This window comes from Mycteria americana, chromosome 3, assembly GCF_035582795.1.
Source record: "Mycteria americana isolate JAX WOST 10 ecotype Jacksonville Zoo and Gardens chromosome 3, USCA_MyAme_1.0, whole genome shotgun sequence".
Taxonomy (NCBI): domain Eukaryota; kingdom Metazoa; phylum Chordata; class Aves; order Ciconiiformes; family Ciconiidae; genus Mycteria; species Mycteria americana.
In genome coordinates, this window is record NC_134367.1 from 108300198 (window position 1) to 108320931 (window position 20734).

Here is a 20734-nt window from a genome sequence, read left to right on the forward strand (position 1 = left end):
TCCTCCCTAGGAAATATCTCCCAATAATCCTTTGGTCTTCTCTCCCCTTTCTTCTCCCTCCTGGAACCACAGAGTTCATCTACTAATGACTACTCTACTCAGTAGAAACTCAATGATAAGGCTTGCAACAGCAGCTTACAATACCGCTACCCAAGAAGAGCTTTCTTACAAAGATATCACACTGCTCTAAAGTCAGAATAAAGCAAAGGCGCAGAGATCACCTCAGTTCTCAGACACAAGTGATGCTGGGAGGAAGGGAACAAAAGTTATACTTCAACTCTCAAACTGGACTGTCTGCGAACATTTACTGACCTTACTTCTCAATGAAGCAAGCTCAGAATGAGAAGCCTGAAGACTTTTCATTCTGAAGAAACATAATTAAGTGTAACTGACTGTTGAGACTGCCAAGATGGTTTGAAGCATTAGGATCCTACTGGACTCCTCATAGATGTTCACATAAGGGCAATTATTAAAAATATCTTCTTTTACTTTCCGATGATTGTTTTTTCCTTCTGAGATACAGATCTAGAAGAGAACTTCTTTTCATCCCTGTGCCAAGCTTTGTAGTAACAGCTTGCCCCGCTCTGAAGACCATCAGCAAACTGCAAATAACTGAACTTGCATCATCCTGTCTGGTGAGTGAATGAAATGATGAGATTATAGCATCTCATGACTATGCTGTACCCGGCCAGCAGTCTAGTTACTCTGAACTGCAACTAAACTGGTAGCCAGTATGGTTACAGCTCATAACTTGAACAGTCCTGAATAGCGCTAAAAGATCTCTCAGAGAGCATCTCTTCAGCTGACTTTCTCTTGGGGAACAAGTGCAAACCCTCTGGAAATCTTCCAGAAAATTCGCCGTAAGAAACTTAGCCTACAATACTCAGATCACAAGGAAATAGCTTTCATCTTCATGGTGAACAGAGTGCTAGAGGAGAGCATTTGCCTAAAGCTACCAGGTGTGTTTCTAAGGATACCATTAACAGTGCCAATACTTGATACCAAGGCATTCAAGGACAGCGCGGTCCCACCCAGTGCAACCCAATCTAACTGGGGCTGCACCAGTCGCTACCCTCCCGCCATCAGCTTCCCTGCTCTCCCACCCCAGTTTCATCAGGGGCGAAACACACCAGTATGCGATGGACCAGTTTTCGCCCTACTGGGTTGTTTGGAGGTTTTTTTGGTTAAGGCTGAGGCTTCGGAAACCCATTTGCCTCGGCTGGGTCCCCTTGCCCCACAAGCACGGTGCGCCGGCAGACAAGGCGATGGGATGGGGGTACCCCGGCGCACCGGTGCCCGTCGCTGTGGGGCTCCACCAACCAACCGCCTCGACGGCCCACGCCTGGGGGGCCCTGCAGCTCCACGCCACCCGGCTGCCACCCTCGCCGAAGAACGGGCCGGCTCCCGCCTCGCCCCCCGGCGAGCGGGGCAGCGCCCGGCCGAGCACCCACCACCGACCGGCGGCCTCGGCGGGGCGGCTCCCGGCGGGCCCGGGCGACCCCTCTGCCCCGCCTCGCCTCAGGGGACGCCCTGACCCACGGCCCCACACGTTATATAACGGCAGGGTCCCGCGGCGGGGCCTGAGGGGTGCGGGGGGCCGCGGCCTAGGCCCGGCGGGGGCCCCCCCTACCCTGCCCTGCCCCGCCCCACCCCACCCGGGGGCCGCTTCCCCCCCTCCCCGCCCCGGGCCCCTCGCACGGGGGTCTAGGGCCGTGCCGGGGACCAGCGGGGCAGCGGCGGGAGCCACCCGCCCCCGCACTCACATCTGGTACTCGTCGATTGCCTCCACCAGCTGCCCCCAGGAGTCGAAGTCGGTGCCCTTCCTGAAGCTGGCGCCCCAGCGCTGCAGGAGGCTCCGGGTCGCCTCCGACATAGCCCCAGCACTAGGGCACCATGCTCACCCCGGGCCGGGGCACCGCGCCGGGCAGCCGCTCCCGCCAGCCCCGCGCCCGCCGCCGGCCCAGCCCAACCCAGCCGCCGCGACAACCAAACGCGGCCTCCCGCCAGCGCCGCCCAGCGAGGTAGGCTGCGCCGGCCGCGCCCGCCCGCGCCATCGCTACCGAGGCGGCGGCGCCCACCCGCGGCTGGGGGAGGAGCCGTGACTTCCGCCTCGGTACGTGTCATGGCGGCGGTCACGTGGCTCCCGGGGCAGCCCGCCCTCCCAGCTGGGTCTCGGCGGCAGCGCCGGGCAGGGACCGCTCCGCTCCTCCCCTGCCCTCCCCTCCTTTTCCCTCCTCTCCTCTCCGCTCCCGGCCGTGCCGCCGCGGGAGGCCCCCCCCAGGTAAGCAGCGGCGTCCCTGCGCAGCGCCGCAGGCGGATCACCCGTCCGGGAGGCGCGGTGCCGCCGCTGGGCCGCGGGCCGCCGTCCCCTCCCGCTCCCGCCTCTGTTTGTGGCGTCGAGGGTTCCCTACCGGGGGAGGGCTGCGGGGCCTGGCCGTGGCTCCGTCGGCTGCCCCAGGGGGAGACCCCGGCCGCGGGGCTGGCGGCGGGGCTGGCGCCGGCGGCCTGGGGGCAGCCGGCGAGGGGGGGATCACCGGCGGGATCGATGCGGTCGGCCCGCCGTACCGCGCGGGACGATGACATCGGCTCTCCGCTGGCGCTGCCTGCGGCGGCGGGTGTGTGACGCACCGCCGGGAGCCGGGGCAGGGCCGGGCGGAAGTGGCGGCGGGCGGCGGGCCGTTACCGGGAGGGCGCTGGCGCCTGTGAGGGCCGCCCGTGCCCGACTCGCTGGGAGCCGGGCGGCACCGCGGGTACTCCTGCGAAAGGGGCCGCACGCCGGGGCGGCCGTCGGCCGGTGTGTGCCGCTGGCGGCGAGGCGGCGGCGCGGGCCGGAGGCGGTCGGCACCGGGCAGGCTCCCGCCGAGCAAACCGCCCTGTGGTCTGTCGGGTGCGGGGGGTCACGGCGGTTTGGGCGCGGCAGATCTTTTGTTAAGTGCCTGCCCGACTGCTCCCTGCCGTGGGCGCGACCGAGCCGTGTGACGGCACCTCTCCTCTGTGCAGACGCGCTGCTGCTGCGCAGGTGGGTGAAGATGTCGTGATAGGTGCTGACACGATGGACAAGTCACCTGCTCGGTCAGGAAGACCTGGACGGTGGCAGGGGGGTCGCTGCTTGGCAGATCTCCTTTTTTCAGCAAAGCTGCAGAGTGTTCATCTCTTAGATCTCTTTGAATCTCTTAAGTTCTCAGATGAAGATTCATCAGTTAAGATGAATCTCTGTTGTCTCTTTGAATCTCTTAAGTTCATTGTGATAATGATGAACTTAAGAGATTCAGAAAGGACCATAAGGCGATGGAGGTCTTGGAGGGTCTCTAGTCCGGCGTCCCGCTCAGAGCAGGGCCAGCTCCGAGGCCATCCCAGGTGGCTCAGGGCTTTGTCTGGTGAGGTCTTGACAGCCTTTGAGGATGGAGAATGCACAAGCTCTTTGGGCAACTTGTTCCTCAATTTGACTGTCCTCACGGTGAAGAAGTTTTCTCCTTGTATCCAGTACAGACCTCCCTTGTTGCAACGTGTGCCCGTTATGTTTCATCTTCGCACCATGCAGTGCTGTTGAAAGCTTGTAAAAACATCTCCTTGGAATGCTTATGTTATATTTGTTCTCTGAAATTGAGGTAAAAGAGAAAAGATGTCTGTTTTAGCTGTACTCTACCAAATTTCCAGGCCTGTTGCATGTATGTAAATATAACCATGTTTTCAGCAAGGGTTAGTGTGTAATCACAGTTTCATACCTGTATCAAGAAAAGCTACTAATAGATTGACAAGACACAATATAATGACCTCAGTGAATTGAGATATACCTGTAAATGACATGGGAAATATTCAGCCTTATCCAGGAGGTAGCAATTGTGTTTTTTCTAATAAGAAAGTATACAGTAATATAGAACAAAGAAGGTTATAGCTTTTTGCCCTACTTAAAATAGTTGCCTCAGAAAAAATATGTGCTTCAACGGAATGAAATTCTTAAACCAAGCATGTGGGTGATGAAGACAAGGCCTATGAAAACTTAATGTTTCAAATGGGTAAAAAACCTAATTTCTTCTGTGTCATTATAGACAACTTTGCAAATTAATTTCTTTCCTACTTGTTTGCATTTGGAATATGTTTTTGTGAGCTGAGGAGCATGACATGTGTAACACCTCAGTTGCACCTGTTCCTACAGCTATTCATTTCTTTCCATGCCTTAGATTTGGCATAAACAACACTACAGGAAGAAAATGACCCACTGGTTTCATCGCAACCCTTTGAAGGCTACAGCTCCTGTGTCATTCAATTTTTATGGGGTAGCTACCACTCCAGCTGCAACAAAGGTTTGCAAGTAAGTGTACTTGTGATTAAATTCACTCTGTCTCTCACAGTTTGGAGGACATCCTTAAAAGTAATGGTTACTCTTCCATTTTTGTTCTGAAGATGGCTAGAAATGTGTAGGCTAGGAGACAATAAGACACTGATAACACTGAGCATTTAGTTACAAAGAATGAATTATCCAGTTTTCAAGTCTCTGAGTGTATAGCAAGGCCTATTATAATAATGCAGAGGCAGAAGACTAAACATTTCATTGTCTTTCTGATGACTGTGCATTCTTCTGCAAAAGATTACTTAAAGTAATTTCCATAAGTGAATAAGACATGAATGTTCTATTGTAAATAGGAATATAATGAAAAGAGATCTCAGCTTATTTTGCAGTTCTATTCTTATCTCTTCATATGCTCATCCTGTTCTAATGTTGAAGGATGTTCCTGCTTGTTACTTCTCTTCCCTCCCCCTGCACCCAACCTCTCGGTAGATAAAGGCATAGTTATTTTAGTTAGTGTTAGAACAATAGATTGATAATGAGTACTGATTATCCATTGTTGTCTGTCCAAAATGTACTTTAAACTAAAGAGTCAGTCATATGTATCCAGAGGAGAAAGGAAGATTTTTCTGTGTTTATTGACATCTTCCTCATAAAGTACCTTTCCTTGCCTTCACATAGCTAAATTGAATGCTGAGCTTCACTTTCTTAGCCAAAAGGGTGGTGATATACATGGGTGGGTACTTTCTTAATAGTGCATTTTTGGGTAGATTTTTTGGGGGTTATTTTTTCTTCTTTTTCCCCCTTCATACAGTGATTTGAGGTTATCTCGAACACGACTGTTGGAGCTGTTTACAGACTCAAGCTGTAATCCAGAAATGATGAAGAATGCAACTGACTTGTACTTCTCACTCTTGCAAGGTAGGAACATTTATTAGCAATACTGCTAATACATCAAGAGGTAAATAATTTGAGTTTTAATGAAACTGCTCAGAATGTGTATTGTGCTAATCTTCTGTAAAGAAGCCTTGCACTTCTCAGGAAGGAGAGTATCTTCATGGGTTCTATGCTTGATACCAGTCATGGGTACTCACCAAGCGCTTTCTACAAGTTTCAGTGTCCTTTGTGCCCCTGCCAGTACTAAGTGTTGGCAGTCCTGTCTTCTTGCTTTTAACCTCATTCTGCTTCCTGCTGGAGGAGAACATGTTTATTTGTCTCTTAGATTGTGGTGAATTGCTCCTTAAGTATAAATAGAGTCTATGAATTAGTTGATAGGAGTCGCTCTTTGGTGTAAACTTCTGGTTTGTCTAATGCTAGATAATAGCCTTGTTGCAAGTTTACACTTCTGCTGCTGCTTGTCTTAGGTGTATATACAGGTGTTCATTAGCACAGTATCTACATTTTCAGTACATGGTCACCTATGATGATGCATTCCCTTGAAACCTTCCTCCTGCCAATATTTTGATAACTCTCTCTTAGCAGTCAGGTGCTCAGGCAAGTTTCTTAGGACTGAATTTTCAGGAATCAGCTGATTCATGGAAACTGTGATCTTTCAGTCTGTGGGAAGTGAAGTAGCTCAAGTTGGTGTAGTTCCCTCAGTCCCTGGGAGGGTGTAAGCTATTGTGACATTCTAGATAAAGTTAAGATAACAGTCCATGTTGCTGCAGACAAGATTTGGAGAGTTTCTTCAGGAAAGCATCATGCTTGGTCACTAAAATCTTCTGCATGTGAAAGGAACAAGTATTTTCTGTCTTCCAACACATGTGACAGCACCTAGAGCTATAGCCCCAATAGCTGCTGTTGCAAGTCTTGAGTTCTTGGGAGAAGAGACAGACACCCACCTCACTACAACCTACCTGAGAGGGGGTTGTAGTGAGGTGGGTGTCTGTGTCTTCTCCGAAGTAACTAGCAATAGGACGAGAGGAAATGGCCTCAAGTTGCATCAGGAGAGGTTTAGATTGGATATTAGGAAAAATTTCTTTACTGAAAGGGCGGTCAAGCATTGGAACAGGCTGCCCAGGGAAGTGGTGGAGTCACCATCCCTGGAGTTCAAAAAACATGTAGATGTGGCACTTCGGGACATGGCTTAGTAGGCATGGAGGTGTTGGGTTGACAGTTGGACTAGATGATCTTAGAGGTCTTTTCCAACCTTAATGATTCTATGATTCTTGAAGTCTGTAAGACGTGATCAGACCAAGACCCATCCTACTCCTCCCTGAAATATTCCTTGGGCCTGCATATGCTAGCATTTGAACATCCCATAGCATGAGCTTCATCCCACTGACTGCTGCTTTCTGGGCTGCTGGACATAAAGAACCAATTTCCTGTAGCCCTGGAGACAAAAGAGATGATGACTAGATGAGTCCATGCTTACAAGCTCTTTTCCCTCTTCCTGTTGACCAGGCAGCTTTTCCTGGAGTTTCCCAATCAGTGAAATTTCCCACTATGGTGGCAGGGACAGTCACTCACTCACCTTGAGCAGCCCCAGCTGTCCCATACCTTGGGTCAGTCCAGCTCCCAACTGGTCACCATACAGGACATGCAGACATCTGCAAAGTTTTCCTTGAGTAGTCAAGACTCACAGGGTTGAATTGGTAACCTGCTGGGCAAGGAGTTTCTTGTAGTAGTCAGTTTGGTTTTTTCCACATCTTGTTCTCAAGATATTGAGCAATAAAAGCCTCAGGAAGTAACACAGGTTTTTGAGTGGTACAGCTTGAAACATTTCTTTATCTATATCCGTATTCTCATTGATCCCCATTCCTTCATTACTTGTTTCTGTTTCTTACTTTGAGATTACCTGTCGGTACAATTTTTTTATTCTATAGGTTTTATCCTTTCACTGGATGACTCTTCCCAAGAATGCAAGTTGAGATACATTCAGAATTTCAAGTGGACAGACACATTACAAGGACAAGTTCCAAAGTATGTGTGCTTTTATGATTACAGGATATACAGCTGTTTTCTTCTGGTCTGTTATGTATATGCACGTGTGCCAGCACAGGTGTGAAGGAAAACTTAAAGTGTAGCAAAATGTTGAACACAAAGTAGTTTCCAAAAACTTGTTGCTTTGCGTTTTTGATAATTGCTGTACTGTATTAGCTGTTCTGAAGCATGTGTTGCCTTTGTGTAGGGGCGTGATAACGCACAATAATGGTAGAAGGATCCATTGTGTCTTAGTTGATCTACAAACTATATCAACAGTTGGCTAGAGCAGTACAAATAAGAACCTTGAGAGTATTGGTGAATTGAATATGATAACATAGATTACTACAGTTTAAAAGTTTTTCATTTAGCACTATTGGCTGACCAGTATCTTCTGACTTTTTTGAAGTAAAAATATTGCTGAAGATCTGATTTTGTTCTTGTCCTCTGAAGCTCCTAGTACATGTACTCCTGGTACAAACAAACAAAGCTTCTGTTTTAAGTAGGAATATAGGTCTGTAACCTTCTGGGTTATTCAGTCATCTCTTGCTATTGTAGGTAATTGTGTTGTATAACCACACTTACAAATTTGTCAAGCTTTATCTAGAAGAAGTGCTCGACTTCCTCAAAGCTTTTATTCCTCTTGGAAGACAATCTGTTGCTTAGGACTCTCTTCTGATTTTCTCATGGTCATACACACTTGTTCTTGTGCCAACATTATTCTTCCCACTCCCACACCTTTCTTTTTAAAGATTACTACTTCCTAAGCTATGCTGAGCTTGTGACTGCAAGTTCACTCTTTTCAAAGACCATGTTTTTAGCTCCTGAAATTTCCTGCTATTTGCACATGCCATTTGACTGCAGTTACATAAATACTTGCAAGAACACTCACTTGAGGGAGATGTAATAGACTCTGACTTATTAACTTAGCAGCTACAACTTTAAAGGAGACATTCCAGAGCAAGGCTTTCCACAAAATGTGCAATTTAAAAAAAAGAAAAAAAAAAAAAAAAAAAAAAGGAAAAATGTCAGCCACACCCAAAGCTAAACAAATATCAAGTTACTGTTTTAAAATAAAAGTTCCCAAATGGGAAGGGTAGGCATCTGAATGTGGGAAATTATAATTATGAGCTCTTAAAGGGAATAAGTAAAAATTGAAGTCTCTTCTAGGCAGTTCAGCAAGTAGGACATTGTGAATTGGAAATTGTTGACTTCTTAAATGAAAAATATTTTATGGAGAGAAGTATTGACTTATGCTATGTGAACTATCAGCAGAGAGAGCTTGTCGGAACAAAGTGGAAAGCATTAAATTGTTTGGGGGTTTTTTGTTTGTCTTTCTTCAGTGCCCAGCAGGATGCAGTGTTTGAACTGGTTTCCATGGGATTTAATGTAGCTCTGTGGTACACAAAATATGCATCAAGACTCGCTGGAAAAGAAGAGTAAGTGTTTTTCTTTTCTTAGTAATTCCATTGCAGCAACATTCCACTAAAAAATTTTGCAGGTTCTGAGTTTTCACTGCGGTCATGCATGTCCAGCTGAGACGGTAGGAGTTCAAGGAGGCAGTTGGCCTTCATTCATGTGCTGTAATGTCCAAGTGCATTTCGCTCCCTTCTTGCATCTGTGAACAAAGTGTACTAGTACCATGTGACTGTGGTATAGAGTTAAGTGTCAGTTGTGAATAAACCCTTCATCAGTCCTGCTCTAAATGTCCAGGTACAAAATTGAGATTCTCAAAATCACAGCTCTGCTGACTTTTAGCCCTACAGATTTCTAAAGCTTTGGCTTTTAACACTGAGGCTACCTTTTATTTGAAAGTCATTACAAGGCCTTAAGTTTCTTTTTTCAAGTGAGTTCTATTTGATTATTTAATGATTGGACACTGTAAGAAGCTTCTTTACCATGAGGGTAGCACAGCAGTGGGACAGGTTACTTAGAGAGTTAGTTTACTTTCCATTCTTGAAGGATTCAAGATTCATCTAGACAAAGCCATAACTGACCTGATCTACTGTTGTCGATAGTCCTGCTCCAAAGCAGGAGGTAGGACTAAATGACACCTAGAGGTTCCTTCTAACTAAAAGGTCATTGATTTGTTCTATATTCTTAGTATAACAGAAGATGAAGCAAAAGATGTTCACAGGAGCCTGAAGATAGCAGCTGGGATTTTTAAACACTTGAAGGTAGAAAAACTGTCTTTTGTTCTGTTCTTTAAGTTGTCTCCAAGTACTTGACTTTTTGTCTTAGAAAAGCCTTTGCTTTTCTGATGAGGTTACAGAATAAACAAATACCTCAGACTATCTGAATGATACAGGAAAAAGAAGGGTATTAATATGTTGTGCTACCACTTAATCCTGGCTACTCCTTCCCAATGGCAGTGGAAGAATTATCAGTCTGTCTGCCCAGTAGCCCATGCAGCAGTGCAGCTCGCCTTCTTGGGCTCTTCACTCAGTGTCCCATCCATTTAGGAATAAGGGACTTGCTTTGCATTGGCAGCAGTGGTATTAAGCCTAAACTAACTTTGAGACTTGCTTTGTACTTAGGAAAGTCATATTCCAAAATTGATTACACCTGTAGAAAAGGGAAGAGATTTAGAAGCTCGACTTATAGACTCTTACATCATACAGTGCCAAGCTGAAGCTCAAGAAGGTATCTTCAAATATACATGTTTGTTGGGGATGGGAAATGACAGTCTTTGTGGGTTTCTTTGATGTCTCATGAAGCCTGCTTGGCAGCAATGCTAGTTTTTTCTTCTCCTGAAGTACTGTGGCTTAGTGGGGCGGGTTGCTTTTAAAGAAACTGAAGTTACAATTATAGGAGGAAAATGCCAAAAATCAGTCTGATGTTACAAATTTAACCACTTAGGAAGAACTTGTGTGTGACATTTCTCCCCTCTTCTTTTTCCTTTCGTGCAGTCTCTTTACCACCATGCTTGCCTAACATAAATTCCCAGTTCCTTTACTTTAAAATATTTGCAGCTTCTGTTTAGTAGCTAGTCTTCAGACTAAGCTTCCTTCAACTTTTCTATTAATTTGGAATCGTTCTATCCAAGAAACAATTGGTCTTTATTCTGCAGTTTACTTGACTGCACAATACTTGTTTTCTGCTCATGCAGGGGCTTTAAAATGCTAAATGCCTCTGCTGATTTGATGTGACATTTTCAATTAAACTTTAATACTGTGGCATGGAATTTTTTTTTCAGTGACAATTGCTCGGGCTATTGAGCTGAAACACAATCCAGGACTAATAGCTGCTCTTGCTTATGAAACAGCTAACTTCTACCAAAAAGCTGGTAAGTGTCTTGTTTTGTATCCTTAGTGACCTGGTTTATGCGTTCTTGCCAGCAGACATACTTCACCCGCCCGTCAATTGCAATATTAACACTATTTCTCAGTGGATATGCTTTGCATATTTAACTTCTATTTAGTGAATTTAAGGCTTCGGTTATCACTGTAACAGATATATTTTGATAAGGCCTTTTGTTTTTGTGGGAATCTTTTTCTGTAGCTAATGGTACGAAACGTTAGTGAGGAAGACAGAAGACAGAGTAATGTCTTCAGAATATGTAATAGCAGCAAACAAATGGCTTGATGTAAATGGAGTGTGTTTCAACTGCCTTTGGGCAGCAGATTATGATGCAGACCGTAAAGTGTGTAGCGGGTTAATTATGTACATCCTTCCAGATGAGTAAGCTGATCTGTGGGCTTGCTGAGGTAAGTGGGAAAAGTGCAAAAATACGGGAGTCGATATAAGAGATAGAATATTGTAACATACGTAGGCTTTTATAGGTCACTACTTGAAATTAAACTAGGAACAAGCTTTGAAATGCTGCCTAAAAATACTTAGGAAAATTAGCCTTCCAAACTTAGTGGACAGCAGTTTCAGGGATTCTAGGGACAACTGCATGATAGTTCAATAAACTGTATATTTTTCTTTTTTCTCATAGTTTCTCTGTGCCTTTGCAGGAGTAATTTATGTCACTTGTTTCTGGCTACTTTATAGTTAAGATCTATTGCTAAGTTTAAGAATTCTGGTCTTTGAGTACGTGTGGAATTTTTCTTTTTGGAAACGTCTTAAAGAATAACTTTACATATGTGTTCACAGATCAAACATTATCCAGTTTGGATCCAACCTATGCAGGTAAATGGAGGAAGTACTTGAACTTGAAGACCTGTTTCTATATGGCCTATGTAAGTACTTCGGTTGGCATCAGTCACAGCTTTTAATGTTGTCTAAAGGCTGGATAGGGAATGGGGGCTAAGTATTACCTCGGCTTTCTTTCCATGCTGTGAAGAGAGACTGTGCCGTGTCAGTGGCATTTGAAGTGTTTTTGTTGAGCCAAGTGAAATTACTGCAGCGTGGAATTTATTGTGATCATGTATCATTAAGTGAAGCAATTCAGGTTGAGCATAATACTTGCCTTCCATTATCTGCATCACAGTCTCATTCTAGGCATAATTCAGAGCTGATCATCGTTTTGAAGGCCCTGAATGAAACTGCATCAAGTAATGTTAGGTACCATTCCAAGTGCTGGCCCTTTTTGCATGACTGATCTCTTAGCAAGTGCAGTGGCACTCTTGGGATCATCAGCTGCTCAATTTGCTGTTTATTTCTTGTAGCCTGCCACAGCCTGTAATCTGGCTCTTTCCTACTATAAAAAAGGCCCAAACTAAGCAGTTAGCACCATTGTCGTTCTCTTACGTTAAACCTGTAGCTAAAAGCTGCTTGCTTTATTAGTGAGTTTGAGAGGTGAAGGATGGTCAGAGCTGTGGTACTTTTTTTTTAATTTGTGTAATATGGGCAACGGTAGATTTAGGTAACACTTGCTATACTGTGAGAACAGACATTAAAGGTAGGTATGCAAGGTAGGCATTAGTTCACGGGATTGTTCCTTTACCTATGGTATTTAGTATTCAAACTCAGCAACTCCTGATAATAGAAGAAGCCATTCAGTTCTCATGGGAATACAGTACTATCTTCAAACATAAGTGTGAAGGAATGGGACGTTTTGGGGTGGAAAAGTTATTTGGACTATGGCAACATATATCAAGCGGCTGAATGCTTCATCTCTTCTGGATTCAGTGATGTTGCAGATTCGGTTTTTGAGTCTTCAGGTAGTTTTAGTTTTTAGAGTCTTTGCTTTGTAAACTTGACTGAGGTTCATCCTCGTGCTGTGATGGGCCTTAACGCTGCACATTGATACACTGAGAGAGAGAGGTTTGAATTCGACTATATACTAATGCTTTTGGTAAAACAGCCTTCATGAAGCTCAAACTGACTCTTGGCTGGACTTGAGACAGCTTTCTTCATACCTACTTCATGGTGTTTGTGTTGAACTGCATTGTTCAGTGAATGCTGCTTTGACTTGCATTCCCAAATTGTCAGCTATCTGCAGGGAGTGGCAGCTTCTAAGAGATGCAGCTCTGATGTAAGAAAGAGCAGAAGTGAATTGGTGCAGGAAGCGCCCAGTGATGTTGGTAATGGTTTTGTCCTCTCCCATTAGGCATACTGTTACCATGGTCAAACTTTACTGGCGAGTGATAAATGCGGGGAAGCGATCAGATCTCTGCAGGAATCAGAAAAATGTAAGTGTGATTGAGACTGGATTCCAGGGTCTGATGAGAACGTGCCTGTTTTATTTTGCTGTATCGTGTTTATTTGGTCTCCCATAAACTTAAGATTTTATCTGTCACCTGATGAAAATCCAGCACACTTTTGAATAGAGACAGTATATTCTTTTTTGTCTTACCAAAGACTGTCTTTCATAACAGTGCTGCAGAAAATTTCATCTTCACTTGTCAGCCTGTTAAAGACTGGCTTTGAATGCCTGCAATACAGTGTAAAAATCAATTGTCTGGTCTGGATGTTAAGTTATGTTTTCTGGTCTGGATGTTAAGTTACTGCAGCCTTTTCTGCTTTGGAGGTTGCTCTGTCTTACATTAAATAGTTAATTTAGACCATGTTTGTTTTTAAGCAGGTTTCAGTAACTTATTTCTATTCGTTTAAAAGGAAGATTAAGGGAAGTTTGCAGTAGTTCAGGGTCTGCTGCCCATCCTTCTCTCTTCAAAGCTATTGCTACCCCAATGGCCTGCATAACTTTACTACAATGTATAAAAAATGCTCAAATCATCAAATTGGAAACTTTTAATACTAATTTTAAAAATAAATAAAAATAATTTATTAAGAACAAACTAAGTTGGCTTACTTGCAGTAAAACAAATACTGTGGTTTTTAGTGTGCCTGCTGTTCAGAGAAGAGTGCTTCTTTTCCCACTCCATATTAAGTGTTGCTTATTTTTGGGCATCAACTCTGCGTGGATACCTTCATATCCACTCTTTTTCCCTACAATGTGGCACAATTCTTAGGCTTACTGTTGCATTTTGCCCCATGTGTAAGAATGCTTTCCTGTATCTTCCCTACCCAAAAAGCTTTTTTTCTGTTCCTAGTCACTTTTGCTGTAAATCTTGGCTAGAAGTGCTGCCTTTGAGCTAGTTTATTTTTGTTTCTAAGAAGCAAGAAGCCTGAATGGATTCTGGCATCTCCTAAAGCTGAAGCACTGTAGGTCAGAACCATGATTTAATAGACTCATGTAAATGATTTTTATTACATTTCTTTCTTGCACAGTTTTTGCCAAGGCTGAAGCATTGTGCAAAGAATATGGAGAAACCAAAGGGCCCGGGACTACTGCCAAACCTTCTGGACATCTCTTCTTTAGGAAATTAGGAAGTTTGATTAAGAACACACTAGAAAAATGCCAGAGAGAGAATGGATTCATGTAAGTAATTCGTGGTTGGTGCAGTACTCTATATGAACTGTTAATACCTCATTTGCTTTTATTTCCAGATGGGATGGTAACTTTTACTCTCCAGTTCTTCTGTTCTTTCTGGCCATGGCATGTAACTCAGAGTTGCAAATTTCTCTTTAATTTTCTCATAGCAGATTTGCTATGGGTCTGCGCTATCACCCTCTCCATTTTCTGTGCCAGTTCGGCAGGATGGGTTGGACTGACATGCTGGAGAGGTTAAGCAGTTTTCTTCCTTCATTCCTCAGCCACTTCGTTGCTTTTCCTTCTGCACAAGAGAAAGTCCTGCAGAGGTTGCTGTGTTGCTCTAATGCCCTCTTCCCAGCTGCTGGGATCTAGCAGGCAAAAGAGGACAGAGAGGAAATGAAGAAGACTGGTAGCTGATCCTGCTTTGCTAGCAGGGAAGTCAAAACACAGTCATGCCTTCAGTGAAGAATATGCTTAAGGTGCTAGGAGCTTTACCAGTCTAAGTATAATTAATATTGTGAATAGGGCTTTCTTCCAAAAAGCCTTTAAGCCCTTCCAAAAAGAGTTTGGAAGCAGCTTAAAATAGCAAGATTAGTTTGGCTTTAGCATCCTTTTGCTCATTTCTTTCTCCCCTCCCCTCCTCTTATGATTTAGTATTCCATAATAGGTTTGTTATTTCCCTTTTTATGATATTTAAAGACCTGCATAATAGGGGAATTGACTAAACAAAAAGGATTGTCAAGCACATCAAGCTGACCTGCAAATAGGAAAAGAAAATCTCTACTCTGCTTTGGTTCCAATAACCGTTGTCATAGCTTGCAACAACAGCATACAGGAGATTTCAACAAATCCATGTCCCTCTAGAAACAAACTTTGAAAGAGAAAACAGATAACCAGTGACTGTTTTGGGAGACATGCCTGCCATAGAAGTCTGCTGCAGTGCAGGAAGTAAGGTAGTATGTGTCAGTATTTGTCAGTTTTCAGCTCTTGTTGGTTTGCTGAGGGTAGATTTATACCCTCCTTCAGGCTTTGTGTTGTAGTGAGTCTTTGTGGGTGTTGCAGTGTCATTGCTATTATGCACTGTGGCACGTTAAGACTGAATTAGGGAAAGAACTGTCCTCTTCATCTTTCTGGGGAAGTATTTTAAATCCTCGTTTGGATCTTGAAGGTCTTTTTGGACAAAAGGTGCTCTTCTCATTGAAGCGCTGGCAATAATGGTTATCAAGTAGGAAAAAACCCACCTAGCTATTAGGGGATGAATACCGAGAAGGAATTGCTTTTGTTCTTGTGAATCTTGCTGACAGAATGCATGTTGGACAGTGCCTTAATGAGATGGAAGAGAGCAGCAATGATTGCCACTGTAAAAACCCAGATTGTTTTTCTTTAGAATTGCAAACAAGGCTTGCAGAGATAGTGCATTGTGTTTTAAATATATTGCTGTATTCTATTACAGCTATTTTCAGAAGGTGCCAGCAGAGGCTCCCCAGCTGGAACTGAAAGCAAACTATGGCTTAGTAGAGCCTGTTCCTTTTGAATTTCCTGCCTTGAACGCACACTGGACTCCTGAAACGCTTGCGGCATTTGATCTCACCAAGAGGCCAAAGGATGACACTGTAAGATAATCTTACGTAGTGTTCTTTCCTGCTAGGTTTATTCTGTGTATAATACAGAGTTACTGTTTCACTCTTCTAATGCTCCCCAGCTCAGTGCAGGAAGTAGACACAAGGCTGCCACCTGAGCTCACGTTTCCGCTGTGCAATGAGGCAAGTCAGTTAACCTCTCTGCCACACTGTCAGCATCTGGAAATTAGGAGTCATGTTTTTCTAAGTCCTGAATAGGAGGAAATTCTTCAATGTGTATAAGATGCTGAAATATTACAAGAGTGAATGCTATAGAGAGATTCTTTTTTAGAAAAGGATTCATTTAAGGATGCTGAAATAGAGAATATTTGGCTTTCCCCCCTTGCTTGAGGCTAGCTCAAAGCCTTCAGCCTTGAAAAGAGAGGGGACTGTTAGATTAGAATATGTAAAGTTAGCCATCCATAAATACTGTGCAGACACAGTGGTTTGTACTTGTGGTATTTAATTTTTTTTTCTTCTTGTTCTCAGGCTAAACCAAAGCCAGATGAAGAAGTAAAACCTCTGAAGGAACCAGATATAAAGCCTCAAAAAGACAGTGGATGCCAGATTTCTTAAGTGCCACAAGTGCTTTGAATTCACTTTAAAACTGTATTAATTGGACTCTGGGGCTTTAGTTCTGATCTCCCTTTTTCTGATTCTTCTTTTTTTAATTTAGAAGACTAATTTAATTTACTTTTGATAGTATGTGTCTATCTTGCTTGAAAATGTGGTGGATTTCTAGGAGTTTATTTATATCTGACTTATTTTTGGTTTTAGTGGGATATCATAGAACGAGTGGGCTTAAATGTTCCTATTGTGCCTCTAGAGAGTTTCTTTTTGTGGGTTTAGTTTCTACCCACAAATAGCAAAGGAAGAATCATGAGTGTAACACTTGAGGATTTTTCCATTCAATTATATGCTATATAATGTCAAATTCTGCAAACAAAAGTTTGCATGAATGGTTGTATTTATTCAGGTTTTGTCATTCAGGCTTAACACCCTGTCATGTTCCGATTCACTTAATTGCAGTGAGCGAAGAAAATCTGGGTTTGGTTTGTAACACCCCTACGGTATTTCACAGGACTTTCACAGAACTTGCAAAACCTTATGTTCTGCATAACTGGAGCACAATTTATATTCTTCTGAAATTATTAGCCTCTGTTCTTTCCTCTATAGATTAGGGTTTTTGTATCAGAATTTGTAGTAAGGTACTTTAGCTTGTCTGTCCTTAAATTAAACTCCTTTAATATCAAAGTGTATGTGAAAGTGATGCAGCAAGTAATATGGAAGTGCTTAAAAGTAATGCATCACGGTGTCGTACATTCAAAGTTTTTGAATCTTTGAAAGATTTGGTAAGTTTGAAAGCTGCAGACAGTTAAAATCTCCTGGCACTAGAAAAGCTCCATTTGAATTTGTGAAGTTGTCATGCATAAGGTAATGGAATTATAACTAAGATGCTGTGTTTCCATCTGGGTAGTGTCTATAAGAAGCTGTTACGAGAACAGGGAGGAAAGATGAGCTGGAGAGCTGATGGCACAACTGGGAAACCAAGCTCTAGATTTCCTTTATGCCATATGTAAACAGTGCTGTTTCTCAGCTTTTGCAGTATTGCACTTAAATCAGCCCCTTATGAAGAGAACTTGCCAAAAGTCAAGCCTAGTCAAGACTGAGAAAGAAAGTATTTTGTAGAACTTGCTTCTTCCATTTCTGCCTACTGTGGAAAACATGATAACATTCTTTAGTGCTGAGCACTCCAAAACACCCGTGTCAACAAAAACATAGCTTTCTGATTTGCTGCAAATGCAAAAGAATATGATACATGTGTTGAAGTGAGGGCCTTGCAATCTCTGGGTACCAACTGCTGCACTTCACTTTACCTGAGAAAGAAACTGAACAGTGTGAAAATGTTGCCGTTTCCACAAAACTTGATGGCATATGCACTTATCATGACGTATACTGTAAACACATTCCTCACTTTGTACTGTTTGGATTGGTTCATCTTCCACTGTGGTGTAATCCAGTGCTTCTGTTTGAAATCTTTCATGGGACTTAGAGTAACTTAGCTTAGAGGGCAGGTGTGTAGCTCCTTGAAGGCCTGTGGAAAAAAAGCTGTTGAGGTTAAGAGGAAACTCGAGACTCTTCCTGAGATATTGGACCAAACTACACAATTCATTGCTGCAAAAGGCAAAGAGGTTCTTAATGTTGGCTGTCGTGGGTGAATCAAATGCAGAACTCGTTGCTTCTAGTGATGGATTTTTCTTTCAGCCAGTTCTGCACACAAAAATAAGTGTAAAATCAGCTGAATTGCTTTGGAAGAAGTTTCTATTCTGCAAGGGCTTAGGTGGGTCCTCTACCCTCTACTTGATAATAAGTATCAAGAAGAATTTATCTCTAAAACTGGTCCATTTCTTCTCATGCTGCACAGGGGCCTGGGTATGTTTTATGAAGAGTTACTCAGATCTGTTCATAATTTGAGCTGACTTTTTAGACTTCTTGCATTATTAAAAGCCCAGCTTAGGTTTTGCCAGAATGGAGCGTGGAGCTACTTTGCCTACGCAGATTTTAATTCTCCTAAAAACTTATTACAGCAGGCTATGTTTGCTTAGCCTGTCCCTTTTAAGGATCAAGATGCAGTTAACTCAGTTTCATAATCATGATTTTTTAGTTACTCATTGTTTTTCAGATGCCTGTGTGTGTTCATACGTACATGTCTCAATCTAATTAATTTTCTTTCTATGCAGACTAGATTCCATTTTCCCTCCTCCCCTCACTTTCCTTTCCATCTGCTACACACTGTGGCAGAGACTTACCCTTGTTTGCTAATGCATGTGTAGGTGCTGGGACTCATTTCCAATGAGGCTTTTGCCCATGGATGTATTTCAGTATATAAATATCTTAAAATAAAATGAACAGATCATGACTAAATCATTCCCAAACAACTTCTTAGGAAAGATTATTTTATGGACTTGCAATTCTTAATTCTTTGGACGCTTTCTCAAACCAAGTGGTTTGTTTGACTCAAGTTCACTGTAAATAGTTTGAGGCATAACCAAGTGGATTGTGTCAGATTATGGCATTACTTAACCCTAGCTGTGTAACCTCTTATGCCATAGCTGTTTCAGTAAATATGATGTAGTAGTTTAAAAATAGACTAATGGAACACACTAATTCACTTAACATGCATTGCTTTTCAAGACAAGCTTTGTTTACTCGTAGTTAAAATGCTATGGCAAACATTGGATAGTTTTGCCCAAAAATAAGAAACTGGAGACTGTTTAGTTTGCAAAGTATAGAGAGCTGTGAGTCGACGAACAGTTTTCTCTCTGGTTTTGTTGGGTAGTAGCAAGAATTATTGTAAATAATATGCAGATTAACTGTCGATTATGCTTAAGGATATGGGTGAATTGACTGGGAGTTTCAGTTAATCTGGAAACCTAGCAGCCATGTTCCTTCTATTATGATTTCCTTTAGTAATTTTTAAGAATGAGGTATTTTGAATGGTGACTTTTTAATACTCTAATGCTGCAAGAGCCTGTTTTTGTGGCCTCTCTCTGGTTTTAGAGGCTCTTATGGCTAAACCTGCAAATCTTGTTGGTGTAAATAGTCTTTAAAAATTGGTGCCCAGTCTGAACTAGGAAAAAAGTGTAGCTAAATAAAATACGGAGTGCTGGGCCCTCCATTTTGTGCTTTTAAAAAAGCAGTGATTGTCTTTAATCTACTATTAAACAAACCATTAAGCTCTTTGTAAGATTTCTATTTAAATACCTTCCTCCATGTATTTAAATACATTTCCTCCATGTTTCGTGTTCCTGGGTTTACAGTAGTTAATCTCCATCCACCATGTGACACTCCTAGAACTGAGGGACTACATTTGGCCCTTGGATGCTGATGTCTGCCTCCCATTGGATTCGGTAGAGGAGTTTTGCCTGTCAGCCTAAGGATGACGGTTTGGTCACTTAAATGTTCAGCATGAATATGTGGTGCGTCTGTAATGATGGTATTAGTTCATAGCGTAAGCAAGAAAACAGATCCTTGTATCTGTGTAGAATATAGCCAGCTCTGCACTTTAGAAATTTCTGATCTTGCCATTTCGGTACAATACAATATGGTTGTAAATACTCCTTCCTGTCATTTTAATTTTGTTGCACTGATTTCAGTACTGTGCTATTGGTAAGATTTTTACGGGAAACGTTACTAAAATGTATTTTTAATTGTCTGTGTATAAAATAAACTGATGGAGCATATCTCTACCTTTAGTATTGGGGGAACATGAGAGGAGGCAGTAATTCATCTGCTTTCCATGTCAATTCAGAGAAATGAAAAGTTTCTGTCTGTTGGCTGTGGGATGATATGTTTCATCCCATCCCTGCGCCTAGTATCTAAACTGAAGTTTCAGCACTAACATAAATCCTGGTTTGTTGGGGTTTTTTTGTTTGGGTTTTTTTTTTCCCCCCTAACTGGCCCAGTAGAGTGAGGAATAAAGCACAGAGAGTATGACTGGCATGGAAAAGCCCCTGTGGTGCATACCTGTCTCCAGATTTTGAGTGCAGCATAATGGGCTTTCCACAACCATTGGATTTGCTCAGATCTTTCCCTGCTGGTGATGCTTTCAAATTCAACAAATGTCACATGGTAACTGAGGGGGCCCTTGATCAGCTTTTTATGTAGGAAGGCCTACCTCCTTTGGTGTTGGTGCCTTCGTGGATTACAACCTTCTTGAAGCCATCCTGTACTCTGAATAATCAAACTTCGATGGAATCAGCTCTGATGAGATTGACCGAGCAGCCTTATTTTGTGAAGACGGTCACCACACAATTTTAAGCTTCATAGTTTGAAAATTTGTATATAACCACGAGTTTCAGCATACCATTTAAAATAAACAATCTTCATGTATCAGTTTTTGTTTTGTCATTTAAAATTTTAAGTATAGTAGCAAGAAGAAGAGTCTATCTTGAATGTTACTTTCTTCAATTTAAAGCATATGTAATAATTATAGAGAATACTTCATCCTTGCAGTATGTCCAAAGGAGGACTTAAATGAGCAAGATAGTTACATGAATTGGGTGCATGTAGAAGTAGTAGCTACAATGAAGCACTTCAACTCACGGGGCAGGAAGAGAGGAGGTGGAATTTCCAAACTTA

At 42.8% G+C, this 20734-nt stretch overlaps 2 protein-coding genes across 6 annotated transcripts in view; one reads left to right on the top strand and one right to left on the bottom strand.

Moving 5' to 3' along the window:
• AIDA (axin interactor, dorsalization associated) overlaps positions 1-2046 on the bottom strand; it is a 28737-nt gene extending 26691 nt beyond the window's left edge. Inside the window, exon 1 of one of the 3 annotated variants that reach the window (XM_075496479.1) lies at positions 1764-2046. In XM_075496479.1, coding sequence (XP_075352594.1) covers positions 1764-1873 — 110 coding nt within the window. In that variant the 5' untranslated portion in view covers positions 1874-2046. The remainder of the gene's footprint in view (positions 1-1763) is intronic. The other 2 variants (XM_075496478.1, XM_075496477.1) reach the window with 2 other exon arrangements.
• Positions 2047-2126: 80 nt separating this feature from the next.
• BROX (BRO1 domain and CAAX motif containing) lies at positions 2127-20485 on the top strand. 3 transcript variants are annotated; one of them, XM_075496475.1, is made up of 13 exons: positions 2127-2281; positions 4182-4312; positions 5103-5209; positions 7114-7210; positions 8554-8649; positions 9315-9387; positions 9748-9853; positions 10407-10496; positions 11309-11394; positions 12708-12789; positions 13829-13979; positions 15427-15586; positions 16082-20485. In XM_075496475.1, exons 2-13 carry the CDS (start codon positions 4212-4214, stop codon positions 16166-16168), a joined length of 1236 nt encoding a protein of 411 aa, XP_075352590.1. In that variant the 5' UTR covers positions 2127-2281; positions 4182-4211; the 3' UTR covers positions 16169-20485. The 3 variants fall into 3 exon arrangements, 2 of the variants coding, with proteins under 2 accessions (XP_075352590.1, XP_075352591.1); XM_075496476.1 differs by lacking the exon at positions 2127-2281 and adding an exon at positions 2772-3608; XR_012774854.1 differs by lacking the exons at positions 2127-2281; positions 16082-20485 and adding an exon at positions 14838-14926 and having other exon boundaries at positions 15427-15564.
• The last annotated feature ends 249 nt before the right edge of the window (positions 20486-20734 follow it).

Coding starts and splice junctions, on each gene's coding strand:
- BROX (XM_075496476.1), top strand. CDS start 3,576: ATGCTTATGTTATATTTGTTCTCTGAAATTGAG. Junction 8,650..9,314: donor AGACTCGCTGGAAAAGAAGA/GTAAGTGTTTTT, acceptor CTATATTCTTAG/TATAACAGAAGATGAAGCAA. Junction 11,395..12,707: donor CCTGTTTCTATATGGCCTAT/GTAAGTACTTCG, acceptor CTCTCCCATTAG/GCATACTGTTACCATGGTCA.